At 42.4% G+C, this 16,746-nt stretch overlaps 1 protein-coding gene across 3 annotated transcripts in view; it reads left to right on the top strand.

Annotated features, from left to right (window-relative positions):
• The window catches only part of CAMK1D (calcium/calmodulin dependent protein kinase ID), a 205,392-nt gene that overhangs the window by 120,526 nt on the left and 68,120 nt on the right, over nucleotides 1–16,746 (top strand). For all 3 annotated transcript variants that reach the window (XM_079304370.1, XM_079304371.1, XM_079304369.1), the window contains exon 3: nucleotides 2,922–2,996. In XM_079304370.1, the coding sequence (XP_079160496.1) occupies nucleotides 2,922–2,996 (75 nt within the window). The remainder of the gene's footprint in view (nucleotides 1–2,921; nucleotides 2,997–16,746) is intronic.

The raw sequence follows: 16,746 nt of genomic DNA, 5'->3' as shown, positions 1-16,746 counted from the left end.
ATAATAAAATCCTGTCAGGTCTTGAGTAGATCAGACAGTTCAGTGAGTATTTCTTCAGGGCTGTGTGGAGGCATTTGGAGGCTTAGCAGAATGAATCCTCTGAACCTTTGAGACTCACTTGGTGCTCCTAGGAGGGAATAAAAGTGGAGTTAATTAACCCATCCCCAAATCCCTCCTGATCCCTGACCAGCAAGGAGCTGCCACTTTACAGTGCTTTCCTTGGCTCTCATGCACCCAACCATCCCTGCAAACCAGAACTGAGTGTCTGCCTCTTACTCACATCTGGAGCTGCTGATCTGCTTGCAGAGGAGTGGGACAAATTTGCTCCATTCCCATTGGACTTTTTGGTATCAACAAAACATTGTGAGGATGCCACACCTGTTTGCCCAAACCCAAGAGTGTCATTGTAATGAACTTTGTTAATCATTGAAGCATTAATTATTGTGCTGGTCTTGGGGAGGTTGGGACAAAGGGGAGAAAAATGCCTCCTGCCCTCTCACTGTGCCCCTGGGGTGCAGAAGCAGCAGTTGGGGTGGCTGGTACAGACAGCATCTCCCAAAGGGACCTGGTGCTCCACATGCCATCATCCCTCTGAGGATGCTCTTTGTGTCCTTTGGGGGTGATTCAGCTCCTTCAGCTGCCTTCTCCCAAATTACACTTCATACTTGCTGTCTTCCCACTTGCTCACATCCTGCACTTGATTTCAGAGTGGGGCAGATGGGCTCAGTACAGAGGACCCCACAGGGGTGGGACTAAACCTTTTCTCCCTTTCTCTATAGCACTGAGCAGGTTTATCTGCCCTTCCTCTGAGAGCACAGGGCATGGTGAATATTTGGTTTGCAAATCAGGGAGGGGAGAGGGTCTTGCTGAGCCCCAGTGCTCAGCCTTGCATCTCTGATGAGCTCTCCCTGGCTGTTCTGTGTGGGTGACCATGTGTGTGATGGTGAGGCTGCTTTGGGGAACCTCTGAGGTTCTCCAAAAACAGAAATGCAAAGCATTAGTGTATGCATGGTGAAAACCACACCACAGACTAAACTGGAGGCTTTAAGCATTGTGGCAGATTGATTGTGTTAAACTGCCATCACCGTGGTGGTAGGAGGAGCACAAAGGATCTTGTGAATGTGTGTGGTGCATAAAGGAAAATGGATAAATAAATGCAGTAATTTTCATTAAAAAAACCAAATTGCTTGAAATGTCATTTCTAACACACCTTCAACTAACTAAACTAAACAAGGCTAACCTGACCTTGCTCTAACTAACCCTTAAGGGACCAGGCACTAGACCTGCACAACACATAAATGCTTCCAAACATTTGCTGTGTAAAGCCAAGTGGGAGGTGCATTGGTTTCCTGTTGCAAATATTAAGAATTTAATTTGTGATGCAATTTACCTGGAAATTTTGCTAAAGTATCATGGGATTTTCCAACCATTTAGATAGAATGAAGAGCCAAGTCATGTGTTTGTTGCTCTAACATCCTGCAGTGTATTACATTTGAGTTTGCTTATTGTTGACATTAAATTTCCTGTGTGTAAAAGCCCTTGCATGAACACAGCTTTTGATGACTAATTATGGGCATAAATTCAGGTCAATCATAATATTTCCAGTGAATTCAGAGGAAACTGAATTAGTCTGCACGCTTACGGGAAAGATCCTGCTGGGCACGAGGGACCTTCTGCTCTCCACGTCATCACACAGGTGTTAGGACACTTGTGACCATGAAGGACAAGGTCTTGACACATGATTAAGCTTCTTAATTAAGCTACTTGAACCTAGAAACATGTAGAGAGTTTTGCAGTTGCTGACAATGCATGTTTACTTTCCTTCTGAACATGCCCATCTGTTGTTTAATGAGTGGCCTCTTCTTAGAATTTTCCATCTTTCTCTTGCTTTTAAAATATTGTCTGGAATTGGTGTAAATAATGTTCTGCCCTGGTTTATGCTGGGGTAGTCTCTTCAGGGTTTGCACAAGTTAATATATCCTTTGCCAATTATTTGTAAACATTTAGGGAACAAGCCCTTAGAGGCATTGCTGATGTAGCTAATTAGATGCGTGCTTGTAGAGATGATTTTTCCTTTAAAGCTACTGTTTTTGCAAGAGGCTTGGTGGGAATGGTGAGGATGTAGAAGAACCATGAAGACTCTTGCAGCTGTTGCACACAAAGCTGCAAGAGGAAGCTGCAGGGAAATTCGGGCATCAAGACCAGGATTAACATCAGAGCAGCACAAATTTGGTGGAAGGAGGGGGTGTTGTCATATGGCTGCTGATTCCCTGTGCCAGCTTCTGCACAGGGTCAGGTCCCTGCTTCCTCCATGCCAGCCTCTGTCACTCCCTTGCACCCTGCAGCAAAGCTGTCCTGAGAATTCAGCCTCCAATAAAGCATCTCCACTCCTCTGACACAGGGACTGTAAACCTCTAATGCCTCAGACACTTAACTGGTACACATTTTGGCTTCAGAGATGATTGAAAGATTCAGAGATGAGCTTTTTTTTCTGAATAATACTGGTATTCTGGGCTGTGAAACACTTTGGATTGCTTACTTTTGTTGAAAGGGCCTTAAAGCTCATCTGGTTCCTGCCTTGGGCAGGGACACTTTCCACTACACCAGGTTGTTCACAGCCCTGTCCAGCCTGCCTTTGAACACTTCCAGGGATGCAACTTCCTTGGGCAGTGCCAGTGCCAGTGCCTCACCACCTTCACAATAAAGATAATGTTTCCAGTGTCTAATCCAAATATACCCTCTTTCAGTTAAAAACCATTATCCCTTGTTCTATCACTAGATGTCCTTGCAAAAAGTTTATGATGTTAAAAAAAAAATACTGTCAAGTATTATGTAACTAAAAAATGGCTCTGTGTTTTGCAGTCATGTGAAAAAAAAATTAAAATTACTATTTCATCCTATCTTATTTTGCATTTTTTCAGGATCAAGCATGAAAATATAGTTGCTCTGGAAGACATCTATGAGAGCCCAAACCATTTATATTTGGTCATGCAGCTGTAAGTACTGAACCTAATGAAGTTTTTATATAAAAGTTGCCAACTCCTCCTGTTCTGGTTTTGCTCTTTAACCCAAAAGATGGGATATGTAAGAGGTATTTGTCTGTGTGCTACAGACTGCAAAATCCCTGGAGGCAGGTCAAAATCAGATCTCTAGTTGTGATGTTCTGTGTTGTTGTAAAATTGTGGATTGATTTGTTTTGTGACTAGTTTCACCCAAATCAAACCAGACTGGTTTTGTGAGATCACATTAAAAAGAGCAGATTAGACAGACAGGGCAGGAAAGTAAATTACTGCTGAGAAAAGCCAGATGTGCCATAGGGAAGCTTGGAGCATCTGACAGAGGCAGCTCTGGGGTTAAACACCTCAGGGGAAGCCCTTGGGGAAAATACTGGTCCCTTGTCTGCTGGTAAGGTCCAGGCATGGTGATATCCTCAGAAGTTGTTGTGCTGATATTCTGGGGAGAATGGCATCCTGTAAATTTTTAGTGTGTTTTTGTAGCCCTACATTTTAGTTCAGAGTGCTGCAAAAGGACTTACACAGGAACATCAGTGTTGTACAAATTCCAGCAAGCCAGCTGGATTGTGGGAAGTACCAATTTTGTGATAAGTTGATTTACAAATCCTTAGTTTTGTTTAATCTCTTTATAAAAATAAATAGATATTATTGCTCTGTATTATTAGCTTGCTTAATGTACTGTAACCACCACTTTTATAAAATCCTTGCATCCAGATATTTGGTTTATCTAAAATGTAGCTCTGTAATGAGAGGTGACACTGATTATATCTTGGTATAAATTTTTACTTGCTCAGTATTCAACACTTATTAGGGAATATCCTTTCTGTTACAGCTGTATTTGTAAACTCAGCCAATTAATTTTGCAAAGGCCAAGCACTGAGCTGTTCCAGGGGGACACAGGTTCACTGGTCCCCAGGGGGGTCAGATGCCCAGCTGAAGCCATCAGCAGAGTTTGGGGCAGCAGCTCCAAGCAGTCCCAGCCCAACAGAGAGCTGTGCCTTGTGTTACCAGATAGACAAGAGCACTAAACTGAGTGTAGGGAATAATCTTTCTGCATTTTTTGGAGAAAATGCTGTGTTATCTCAAGGTGGAGAGGACAGGCCAGGTACTCACCTCATCTCTTTGGATGTTGCATGAAAGATGGTGCAGCCTCTGCACTGATTCTGAGTTTTCATCAATAGTTAGGATCAGTTGGGATCAATTGGTGGCAACGCTGCCAAGTCCAGGAGGCTCAAAATCCATTTTGCATGCCCCTTTCATGGATTCCTGTTTGGGAGAAGGCATGTATGGATAATGTCTTGTTTCCAAGGTAACACCAACTTGTTGATACAATGGCTGTGAACCATGGCACAGCATGAAGTGGTTTTTTGTTTACATTTCTGCCCTGATTATTATTAGATTCCTTGTGGGTTTTTCAGCTTGTAATTTTTGTGTATTTCTCCTAAACTATTTCTCCTAATTTTGCCTATCTTAAAAGCTTGGGTTCTGTGTAGCAGAAGGGGTTCTGATGAAGCAGCTTTGAGAATGCCCCATTTAAACTGAAAAAAAAATAAAAATCAGGGCCACTCAAAGATCAGTATCACGAGCACAACAAATCTTAAATCCATATGCCCTTCTCCCTGGGTCATTGCTTGCTAAGTGGACTCTAGCTAATACTTCCCAAGGATTATTTTGTGGTGTGGACAGCATTTTCATTACCAACCTTTCAAGAACTCCTTGCTATGATGTGGAAAATTCACATTACAGCCCCTGAGCATCTCACAGCACCTCTGTGGGAGAAGGTTTCTGAAAGCAGACCAAGCCTCTCTGTTTATGTTTGCCCTTGAGTGCATCCTTTTACATGAAAGCCATGCTTGTTAGCAGGACAGCTTGAAGGATAAATGTCACACCTCATTTATTCTGTCAAAGATATGGGCAAGTAAAGGTGTCAGTGTCCATGCTGGAGTTGGAAAGAAGGGAGGTTAAGAGGCAGCTGTCCACGTCTGCTTGACACTTAATTTGTTCCTGCCAGTCCCCCCTGGGAGCACATCCCAGGGTTACATAGCTGCTGGTGAATCTGTCTTGTGTGTTTCCCAGCATGTTCATGGGGAAATAAGATCTTTGGCTTTGGTTTCACCACCTTGTTCTCACATGTATTGTATATAAGCCATCACAGAACTGTTCAAACTTTCTTAGTGAAAGGAGTCCAGGTTGGAGATTCCTGGATTTGACAACTCAGAATTTCATGTGTCAAGGGGTTATACTGTTCCTTAGAAGGGGCTGGGCTGGGCAATTTTTATTTTATTTCTTTTCCCAAAATGCAAGATACTCCAACCCAGTGCCTCTAAGTTCAGCAAGGTTGTGGACAACTCCTTGCTGTCTTTCACACCCAGCAGTAGCTCAGATTTGGTGTGAGGTGGTTTCTGGTGCAGCTGCAAAGCCAAATACAAATGTAGAAAATCACTCTCTCTCTCCTGTGATGACTCTGCCAAAATTTTGCAGGCACTACAAAAAAAAATACTGTAGAACATTTGTCATATTTCCATGAGGGTGATGTGTTTTCCAACCAAGAGAAAATCTGCTCCTTCCCAAGCTTGGATTTCCTATAGTGCCATTAAGACCTTAACTACACAGGCAACAAAGACAAAAACTAAAATGAGACTCTGGAAGTTTTATTCATTCTAGATGCTGATTGAGATTTCCCCAGAGGATATTGTAGAAGACAGGGAAAAATAAATTGCTTTCAGAAATAGGTTTATAGAGCTATTTTGGTGTAAGAGTAAGCTCTGTTAATGAGAAGTTGTAGGATTTTTGGTTGCTGTTGGTGCCATTTGGTGAGAATTACCCTACTGATCTGCCTTATTTCACCTGACAGTATAGGGAAAGATCTTGATAATCTATTGTGGTTGGTAATGTCAGATACTAATGTTCCATTAGCATAATCAGCCTCTTTGGGTATTGATGATTCATTTTCTGCATGCTGGAAAATCATGCATAAAAGGGATTTACATAAACACATGGAATCTTGGAATCATTTAGGTTGGAAAAGGCCTCAAAGATCATCGAGTCCAACCATTAACCTGTCACTGGCAATCCCACCATGTCCCCAAGTGCCACATCTACACATCTTCTAAGTACCTCTAGAGATGGAGACTCCACCACTTCCCTGTACAGTCTGTTCCTGTGCTTGACAACCCTTTCAGTGAAGAAATCCTTCCTAATAATCCAATCTAAACATCTTATCTGAGTTCTGTGGGTCCATTTGCAAACACTGTTTCTGTCTGTGCTGCCTGGGTAGATCAGAGCAGATTTACAAGGCTTGACTGATTTCATCTCTATTGTGCACCTGCATTGAAGTGTGAAACAGCAGAGTTTGGTTTCCCTGAGGCTTTTGTGTAACCTGTGCTAGTCAAAGCCACAGGATCTGGGGCTGTTGCTTCTCCAGAAGAATATGGGACCATGTTAAAAATAAATTTACAGTAATTTCCTTTTTCTTATTTATTCATCCATATTTGCTTAAAATATGTAGGAAAGTAATATTTTTGATACCTCTGTTCTTCTGTCAAAGTTGGTTGAAGTTCACCCAATGGGTCAGAAATTACTAAGAGCTGGCAAGTTGGGATGGAGAGTCACTGCCTCACTACCAATGGAAAATAGGCTAAAAATGGGTGTAAAAGGCACCTCCAAACCATATAGAGCAGCCCAGGGTGGTAATGTAGGTAAGTAATGTAGCTAGGTAAATAATGGTCAAAGCTGAAAACCCACCTCTGACTTTCATTGCAATTTTTTTTCAGAGTCAAGAATATTGACAAATCCAGAGAAATTCCTATCAGTACTGGGATCTAGTTAAAGAAAGTGAAAACCCTGGTGTCTGTCTGGTATAGTGTTCCACCTCTTTGGAGCACCTGTGATCTGATCCCCTTGGCAGGACTGCTTTACCTAAATCCTGTCAGCTGCTGTTTCTGGTTCTCCAAAGAAACCAGAGTATTTTCCCTGTGTGATGTCTTTTGAGCTGTTGGTGTCTCTGTTGAGAATAAGTTTTTAGGGTGAGCATCCTGTTTGACCCAACCTGAAGTACTTTTCCTTACATTTGCAAAAAAAACCCAGCCTAAGCTGAGCCAAAACCCCCAACCTTGAAGTTTTTCCAGCTTGGTCTCTTAACTCTGATGAATTATTCAGATGATTTTTGTCACAGAAAAGTTGAGATGACAGAGGCTCCTTCCTGCTGGGTGCAAGTCACGCACTGAGGAGAGCTCTGCCCACAAGTTTGCAAGCTCAGAATCCCAGTGCTCCTGCTGTTTATCAGCTCTACCCTGCCACACACAAGCACCTTAGAACCCTGCAATGCCTTGGGAGGCAGCTCAAACAGGCAGGTACTCACCAGTGGTGAAACCTGCACAAGTTATTGTGATTACCAGAACCACTCTGCTTGTGATTTTGCCTTTCAACTGTATGTTTTGCTAATAAGTAAGCAGAGACCACTTTGCTTGTGATTTTGCCTTTCAAGTGTATGTTTTGCTAGTAAGTAAGCAGAGTGCTAAGCTGTGATTAAGTTCTGAATTGGCTTTGTTTTTTGAAAGCCCAGTGCCTGAGTGCACTCTGAGAGCAACCGAGCATGAGCTGTGTATGTAAGTGACATTTCAATGAAAATATTCAGCCTCCAAGAAAAACAGCAGACAATGGAAGGAAGTGTTGTGTTTGCCAGGTTCCTTACGGAGTCCAGCAAGGGCAAAACAGCGATCTGCACGCCAAGCCAGTGTCACATCAGGATGCTAATTAAAGCAAAACACAGATCTGCCATGCCACATTCCTTAGGTGAGGCTTATTCCCCTACCTGGGGGGTTTTGGGTAAGCTTTAGGCAAAAGACAGAAGGAAATCTCTCTGCATTCACACTAGAATTTATATCATAGAACTAAAAAATGATTTTGGTTGGAAGGGACTTTAAAGACCATCCAGTTCCACCCCCTTGCCCTGGGCAGGGACACCTTACCCTAGACCAGGTTGCTCAAAGCCCCATCCAACCTGGCCTTAAAGACTCCCAGAGGTGAGACATCCACAACTTTTCTGGTCAGCCTGTTCCAGGGCCTTACCAATGGATAATAAAACCATATTGGATTCTTCAGGAGAAGAAAGGTAGCAGTTATTAATCCAGCATCAATTATCTTTTCCTTTGTGGAATAAAAGATTATTCCATCAGTTGGGTTACACTGGTCAATGCTAAATACAAAGGAGGATCTCTCCTTTTCCAGGGACAGAGAGGTTACAAGGAGAGTAGAAAAGATGAATGTCAGGGTAGAGATTGGGGCATGGGCAAATTTAATAGTAATGGGTTATTAGACCATAGATTGACCCCCAGAATGGCTTTTAGACACCTGTAACTGTGGATTCTGTGTGATCCTGGAAGTGTGAGTGTGCTCATTGGCTAGTCCTAGCTGCCCTAAGCACCTTTCATTTTAATCCTTGTGTTTTTTTCTGGCTGTGGCAGAACTTTTGGTAACTCCTAGTCCCCATGTCTCCTCCAAACACAGCCCCTTCTCCTGAGCAGCAGTCCTGTTCCTTCCTTGTGCTTCAGCTGTGGCCAAGACCAGGCATTTTAGAGTTGCTGGGCAGCAGCCCAGCCTTCCTACAGCAACAGAGGAATGGTGTGTCTTATTCACCTTGGAGACTACGAAAAACTTTCTCATTATGACTTCCAAAACCACTTAGAATATTCTGTCGCCTTCAACAGCTGTAGACAATTGTCAACATCCTTGTTCCAAAGCTTGCACTTGTTATTGTTACCTTAGTCAAAACATCCCAGTAAGGACTTATTAGCAAGGCAACACTGATGGTTTGGGGTTATTTTTTTCAATTGAAGTGACATGCTGCTTCTGATGGAGAGTGATTATCTTTTTTCCCTATAGCCTTTAGAATAAAGATGTAATGGAGAAAAATTTTCTCATTTTCATTGAACAGACAGCATTATAACATTGTTTGCTTTTACAGAAATGTGAACAGTTCAGATGAAAATGGATTTTTTTTCTTTTAAGGTACCTATTGTTGCAAAGCTGCTGTTACCTATAAAGAAAATTATGTTTGGCCAAAATTCAAAATAAAACTTGTTCTAATATATCTTTAAAATTACAGAAAGATTTGAAGGTCTCACAAATCTGCTTATTTTCCTATGCTGGTGATTACAATAAAGAAGTACTTTCTGAGAGTTATTTGGTGCAATGCCTACTCACCAGCAAGGGCTGGTACCAAATCTTTAATATGACAGTATGTGCTTGATTGTTTTTTTTTTAAATAGCAATAGGTTTTGGCAGCATCAGCTTGAGTTCCTCCTTCAGCCCTGCAGCAGCTGCTGCTGAGTCTCCTGTAGGGTTCTCCTGCAGCTGGGCATGGGGGTGTATGTGCTTGTGTTGTGTAGCTTGGTCTGGAACAGGCAATTGATGGGGCAGCACTACATACCTGCCAGTAATCCTGCATAATATCACTGCTTCCCTGAGAGCAGGAGTGAGGTTTTTCTCTCCAAACAGCAGGAAGGTGGCTATTTACAGCCATAGCAATTTTATTTCCATTTTGTTGCCTTTGGATAAGCATCTCCTTCCTTTCATGCTTTGCCCAGAAGTTTCATTGCTGGTTACTTGATGTTCACGTAGTCACTGAATGAGTCTTTTAGATTTTGCTCTGCTTCTCTCAGCTCCTGGTAATTTACACTGTGGTGCACAAAAGTCAATTAAATAGCTGGTGTTTAATTCAGATGGAAGGGGCTATGCAGCAAGGCATATAATAAATGTTAAATCTGTATATGCCACAGTGTGAGAATTCATTATGATACAGTAGGATCTCTCTCAGGCATGATGTGGAGTCATTCTGATTAAATGGTTACACTTATTTAAACCGAAAAGGCCTTTCATAACAACCAGCAGAGCTCTGAAGTGAAATAACATGGGTTGAATCAAGATGCAGAATGAACGTGGGCGTTCCCAGATCCATTCTTTTGCATGGAAAACATTATTAAAGGTTTACTTCTGGAGGAAGGTTGTACAGGCTGTGGTGAAGTGGACAGTAGGAGGCTGAAGAGTCTTACATGTGACTGTATTCTAGAAGACATTCCATGATTTTGTGGCAGAAAAATGGCTCAATTTCCCAAACATGTTGCTGTTTTAGCTCCAGGCTATGTTCTAGGTTGTACAGCCAGGTAGGTGACTCTGGTCAAGAGTCTGTAAGTGATTCCAGAGTCAGTGCTGGGCTAACTTGCACCTACACTTGCACTGAATTGTAGCAGGTGATGATGGAACATTATCATTCCCTTCATACCCACACTGAAAAAAAAGATCCCCCACTACACACTTTGTCTGTAGTGCCCCAAAAACTCTACATAGAGTGTATTTTCAAAGCCAGGTTGATTTATATAGATTTCTGTGGCTGACTTGGGGGTCAAGGCTTTAAACAGGAGAGTGTAAAACCTAGAATTTTTAGTGGAAATACAGGTTGCTGTTTGAAACCCTGGTATGACTTCTTTATGCAGTGCTGTGATTACCTCCTCTTACAGAAACTATTTTCATAGGAGTGCACAAGTACTTGCCATAGGTTTCTGCTTAAAACATTTTCCCTGGAAAATTATTCAGTGGAAAATGAATGTGGAGGATTTTGTGGTTTTCTTTTTCTTTTTTTTTTTTTTTTCCTGAAATGGTGATTAGGTCTGCTGTAGCCAAACTTTTACTTTAAGCATTTTATAGAAAAAGAAAATACTGTTGCTGGTGAAGCCTTTCTTTGATGCATTTATAGAACATGTGCTCATTTCATTCTGATTCATGCCACATGGTTATATCTTAGCCTGTAAAAGCCATTTTTTTCTCTTAAATTGGAGGAAAAGTGTGTTCAGAGACCCAAATATTTATGTCATGTTTTCCCTTCTCCAAGACAAAATTCCCATTTGGGGTGGTGTGATCCTGGCTTTAGCTGTAAAAGGCTTTCTCTGCTGGTTCTGAAGATGGTTTGGAGGAGTTTGGTGTTTATTCTGTCTGATTGTTCTGTTGGCAAGGAGCATTTAACCACTCTGTAATTGTATTTTCTTCATCCCTCATTCATGATGCTCTAAGGAGCACAGATATCTTTGAGACGTAGTGGAGCCTTTAAATGTCCAGATGTCCCTGAGAAGATACAATTCAACAAAATGCATTGTAAAGAAAGAATCAGAAATACAGTTTGAAGTCCACTGAAAGCAAGCTGAGATTTTAAGACCTACATTAGCATAAACAGAGGCTGCATTATTAAAAACTGGGCTTGGCATCTATAATATGAAAAATCAGGTAGAAAATTAAAATTCATGCAACGATTTTTCTCTGCCTTAGGGCTTTTGTCATGAAAAATGTGCTACAGAAAAGGGGTTTTTCCTTTAGCAGAAAACAGAGCTAAGCATCCATTCTGCCATGACTGTGCTGCTCCTTGTCCTGATGGTGATGTCAGATACACTCAGTCCTAAAGTGCATGGTCACCCTGCTGCAAAACATTACCCAGTGTCATGGGACAGGAGAGGTGTAACCATAATTAAGCAATGCTGAGCAGAGAAGAGAGAAATTACCTTGCTCTGATTGCTCTCCAGGAGCAATATATCTGCAGGAATATTTATCTCCCTCCAGCCCAAGGTCTTTCCTGTCCATTAAGGCTTGTTTTCCTGTAAGCAGGACCACTTTCTAAGTGCTTCTGACATTTTGCTTCTTGGGGGCTGAAAACTCCCTGCCAGAAACTTTAAAATCTGCTCTTTTCAGATGGTTTTGAAGATGGATTTGCTGTAGAGAGGTTTTGCTTCCCATTGGTGCTGTCCTGCCTTGTCTGAAGGGTGGCAAGGGAAATGTAGATTAGCTCTCTGTCACTGAAGTTTGTGTCACTGGATGAAATGTATTTTTAAAGGCAAATTTCCTACAGAAAAACATTTTATTTTGCACTCTTCCTCCACAGTTTAACATGGTTGCAGCTGGAATCCCTTTCCTTGCTATTGACATGTAACCACAGCCAGGAGAGCCATGGCAGCTCCTAGAAACAGCAAGTGGGAACATTTTGGGGAAAGAGCATTCCTCTGATGTGTATGGGTATTTATTTTACAATGGAATGGGAGTGAGGAGTGCTTGTAATGTGCAGGAGTGCTCATGCCTACAGACAGGATTGCTGCTGGAAGCACTTCACACCAAGATGGAGAGAAGTGCTTTTAACTGTGTCTCCTTTAATCCTGGTCCCACCTGGGCTTAATTAACTAAAGAAATGTGCTACTCCCTTCATGGCTGTGTATGTTTGAAAGTTTAGAGCAAAAAGGCAACAGTTTGCACAACACCACAGGTAAAAAAGTAGGAAGGAAAGGAAAAAAAAAAACTGATAAGCTGCTGTCTGTTCTTGGCTGAAGGTCTAGAGCTTCTCCCTGGCCTGAATTTCCTTGCAACATGCTGTGAAGTGTGGCCAGGTGGTAGTCATAGAATAGATTTTCCCCTGTGGCTGAGCTTTCCTGAGCACATGCCTGCTCTCAGCCTGCTCCACTTGGCATCTGTCTTCATCCAAGGGGTTCTTCCTGCACAAGGTGTTTTGCCAAGGTTTCCCTGGTCACACAGGTGGACATACTGCTCCTCAAGACTGCAGCAGCATGGTGTGCAGAGACACTGGAAGCTTTTCTTGTCACTTGTCTCATGTTATGCTCTGGGTCACCTAAAGCCAGTCTGTACATACAAACCCTTGGTGCTAGTGGGAGGCAGGCACAGGTGTATTTTATTGCTTGGTGTGTGACAGCCTCTGGCAAAGGAAAATGGCATAAACATGTGGCTCTGCCATCTTGAAGGACCACTGCAAACCCCTGTGGGCCCTTAATGAGTCAGGAAGGGTTGTTTGGCTCTAAATTCTGGTTTGTGGCTACTGGCACAGCCCCTAGAACAGAGGCTCCCAATGCAACCCCAGGGACAGTGACAGAGGAGGCAGCTCATGGCTCAAAAGAGGAGGAGGGGAAAGCAGAAGCTGAGCCATATGGAAGAGAAAGCAGAAGCAGACAAAGCATCTCAGTGGTAGGTGCTCATTAGGCTGTCTCTGATGTGCTGGGAAGACTGAGTTTATCCTGCTAAAGGAATTCTAATGTTCTTCTCTAAGCTGAAAAATGTAGCAGAGTAGGTAAAGGACAGGTCTTTTCATCTATGGAAAAATATTCTAGCCTGTTCACCAACAATGACAGGAACCAGTGGCTGCTGCTCTGGAGGTCTTGTGGGGATGTTTTTTGTGGTTAAGAGCACACAGATCTGAAAATCTGGAGTTCTTGTCTTGCTCTGTCATTGATTTACATTGTGGTCTCAGATCACTTTGTCAATTTCCCTGCTCGCAGAAAGAGAATGCCTTCCTAATTAATTCTGGGTAAGATTAATTAGGTTTTTGTTTGTTGGGGCTTTTTTTCCTTGAGTCAGTGCTGCTCTTTGTGGAGTAAGTTGTTTGGCTGTAACTATGTAAAAGTGAATGGACTTGTTTGCTAGGACCTATTTAGTTTTTTGAAAAACATATTCAGGCATGCCTTAATCCCACACTCTGCTGTAGCTGTGCAGTGGCTTTATCCCTCCATCCCATCCATGCCTGTGCAGAAACCTACAGTGAACAGAGCCCAGGCTGTCTGGTGACTCAGTGCAACAGCATGACTGGTGATGGCCATCATCATTGCATAGATTTATTTATCCTTATGATGTAGGTATGTGGAAATCTCAAGCAGCAGATGTATGACATGCAGAGTTAAAAATCCACTTACATAAAGCCAGGATTTCACCTACTGTGCATAGATGTGGGGGCAGCCAAATGCATCATACCATCAGTGGAGGGAAACAAGAGTCATCAGTTAAAACTTGGTAAGAAAGAGCTATAAAGCAGCAGCTGAAGCCCAGGTTGGATAGAAACTGAGCAGCACTATCCTGAATTCTAATATCCATTTCTTTGTGCTGCAGGGAGTTGGAAGTGATTATTACAGATATGGGATGTAGGAGCAATGTGCCAAAGCACGTGGAACAGGAGGCTCCAGCACCTCTGCTCGTGCTCCCCCTGTGCAGTGTGACTGGATCTCTGTAGAGGCAAGGTGTGCTGGGTGCTTTGGGAATCCCCAGAGTGCCTGGGTGCCCTCCAGATCAGAAGGAAAGTCATACTTGTGTCTTGTCCCCATCCTCTCTTTGTACATGCAGAGGAGAAAGCTCAAAGTGAAGCATGTCTCAGGATGCATTACAAGAACAAGTAAGATAACTAGTTAGCAGCTCTATGTTGAAAAACTCACTGTCCTAAATAATAAACACCAGAAAGGCCTTTGGAGGAGGGTGCTTAGGGGCACAAGATTACATTTTATGTGTGTAATCAGACCCATCAGCTCTGCTGTGAAAATTGTCTGGGTGTGCTTGAGCATCATATATTCCCACTCTGGGGGTGGATATGAAGGATCTTTTTGACTCCTATCTCTATAAATAAATACAAAAGGTGTGTATTGGTGCTGTCCACTGAGCTGTGTGCAGGCACTGGCCAGGAGGATGGCTGGCTCAGGGTGAACCAGCTCAGGGGAGTGTGCCATCAGCCCTTTCAGTGTGGGCAATTGTGACACAGTGTCCCTGTTTCTGTTCAGGGATAGACCAGGCACAGCCTCCAAGCCCCCACTCCTCCTTTGGGAAGTGAAAATAATAACCTTTTCTGCCATATGTGGATGCTGTGAGTATAAATGTGTTAAACTCTACGAGGTTTTGAGATAATAATATCAGTTTAGGCATGTAAGTGCCTCGGACAAATATATTGTGCAAACACTGAGTGGATTAAAGTACAACTTCTGGCACAGTGATATTGCTTAAAGGCTTGTTTAGTTCCATTTCAAAGGATTTCTCAAAATAAGTCGTCTGAATCCTGCTCCCTCTCTGCAAAAAATATGGACACTGTCACCAAAAAGCCATTAACAAAGAAAAGCAAAGCATCTAAAAGCTTTCTCCAGGATTGAAATTTTAGATTTCAGAGTGGGAACAACTCCATTTATCCATTAAGGGTTTGTCTGGCACCACTGTCCATCACCCTGTGGCACAAATCACTGCACCAGGACTCCTTCTGGCATGATCCTTTCAGAGCTTTCTGACACAATTCAAACTTCAGCCTGTCCACAGTCTCACCCCAGGCAGGAACACAAGGGTCTCATTAGTGCTTTACAGAGTCACTTTCTGACCAATTCCCACCTGTAGATGCCAGCTCTTATTTAGCCACAGGTCCCTCTGCTTGGTGATTCCAAAGGGCAGGACAGGGAGGAGGATAAATGGGAGAGGGAACCCCAGCTAGCTGCAAGAGAGCTGGCTCTGTGGCAGGGGAATTGCCTCTGGGTTTGAGACATTCTCTGTGTACCCTCAGTCATGCGTGCACCACACCACGTGGCTGTGAATGCAAAATTTACTTCCTTGCTGTTTACTTAATCTACAGCCTCTTGGTAGTAAATTATATTCACTGCCTCCAGTTCCTGTTCCCTTTGAATAGTTATTTGCAAGGCAAAGGAAGTATGTACTGGTTTTATTCTGTTTGGACTTTGAATGCATAAAATAGTCCATTTTCTTTAGTCTGAAGATGCAAGTGCCCTTTAGAATGTGAATATTAGCATTGTGTTCAGAAAAAAAAAAAAAACCACTTTCTTTCCAAAGCCTTACTTTTTGTAATGACTCGTTTTAAAGAATTGGACATTCTTCATGGTTTTAAGAGAAATTCCTAAACCAAAATGTATCCTGCTTCCCTTCATCTTGAATATCAGCAGATAGCATCAGATTCCAGGGTAGCTTAGTCTTGAGTGTTAAGCTGTGAAGCCTTTGCCTTGTAAACTCACAGAGAGGTGAAAAGCAAATACAATTTCATGTAAGGCTTTACTTCTGGCAATATATTCAGAATTTCTTTGGAATATTCTAAAATTTTATTTTCTAGTAAGTTGTAGGGTCATGGAAGGGTTTGGATCAGAAGGAACTTTTTAAAAATTATCTATCCAACCACCTCTCACATTGAGCAGGGACATCTTTCATTAGATGAAGTTGCTCGAACCTCTATCCAGCCTGACCTTGAACACTTTCTGTCTCTTAATTACATGTCTGAATGTGTGGTGAGGATTTGGCCTTGGCTCCTGCAGAGACAATGTGATGGTGTCAGGCCATGCAGGGTGCTCCAGCCAGGCTTCTGCAGATGAATCATCTGAAGGGCTGTTCGTGAAGGATTGGGATCTTGCATTTGATTCACTCTCCTTGGCAAGCTGAAAATAGCGTGCATTGTTCTCATAATCCTTAGCAACTTGAAAACTGCCATGAATTGAATACATTTTAATCTTTACCTACAGCAGGGAAATGGGCTAATGCAGTTATTCCTGCAGTTCCTTAGCCAGTGTTAATTAACTGATGGCTTTGTGTTTTTCCAGCAGTTTTCTAAACATTTCCCCTATCATTTCAATGAGCCCTTTACAAATTTGAGCCAGAGTGAATAGATGTATTTCTGCCATGTGCATTAGTAAGTCCAAGCAGTATGTTAAAGTATAACTGTCCAGGAAACAAAGACCCACTTCCACAATCTCATAAATCATAGATTACCAAGATTAGTAATCCCCTGGATATGATTTTTGCAGGGAAATTATTAGCAGTCCTGTTGCAGAACAAAAACACATGAAGATGAGGTTGAGAAGTGGTACATTATGGAGTTGTAGGGTACATACAGGACAGAGACCATAGACCCAACAATTCTGCACCAAATTGATCTGAATGACTGAAT

The sequence above is a fragment of the Erithacus rubecula genome, assembly GCF_903797595.1.
Source record: "Erithacus rubecula genome assembly, chromosome: 4".
NCBI classification, from domain to species: Eukaryota; Metazoa; Chordata; class Aves; order Passeriformes; family Muscicapidae; genus Erithacus; species Erithacus rubecula.
This window is presented reverse-complemented; position numbering and strand designations above follow the sequence as displayed.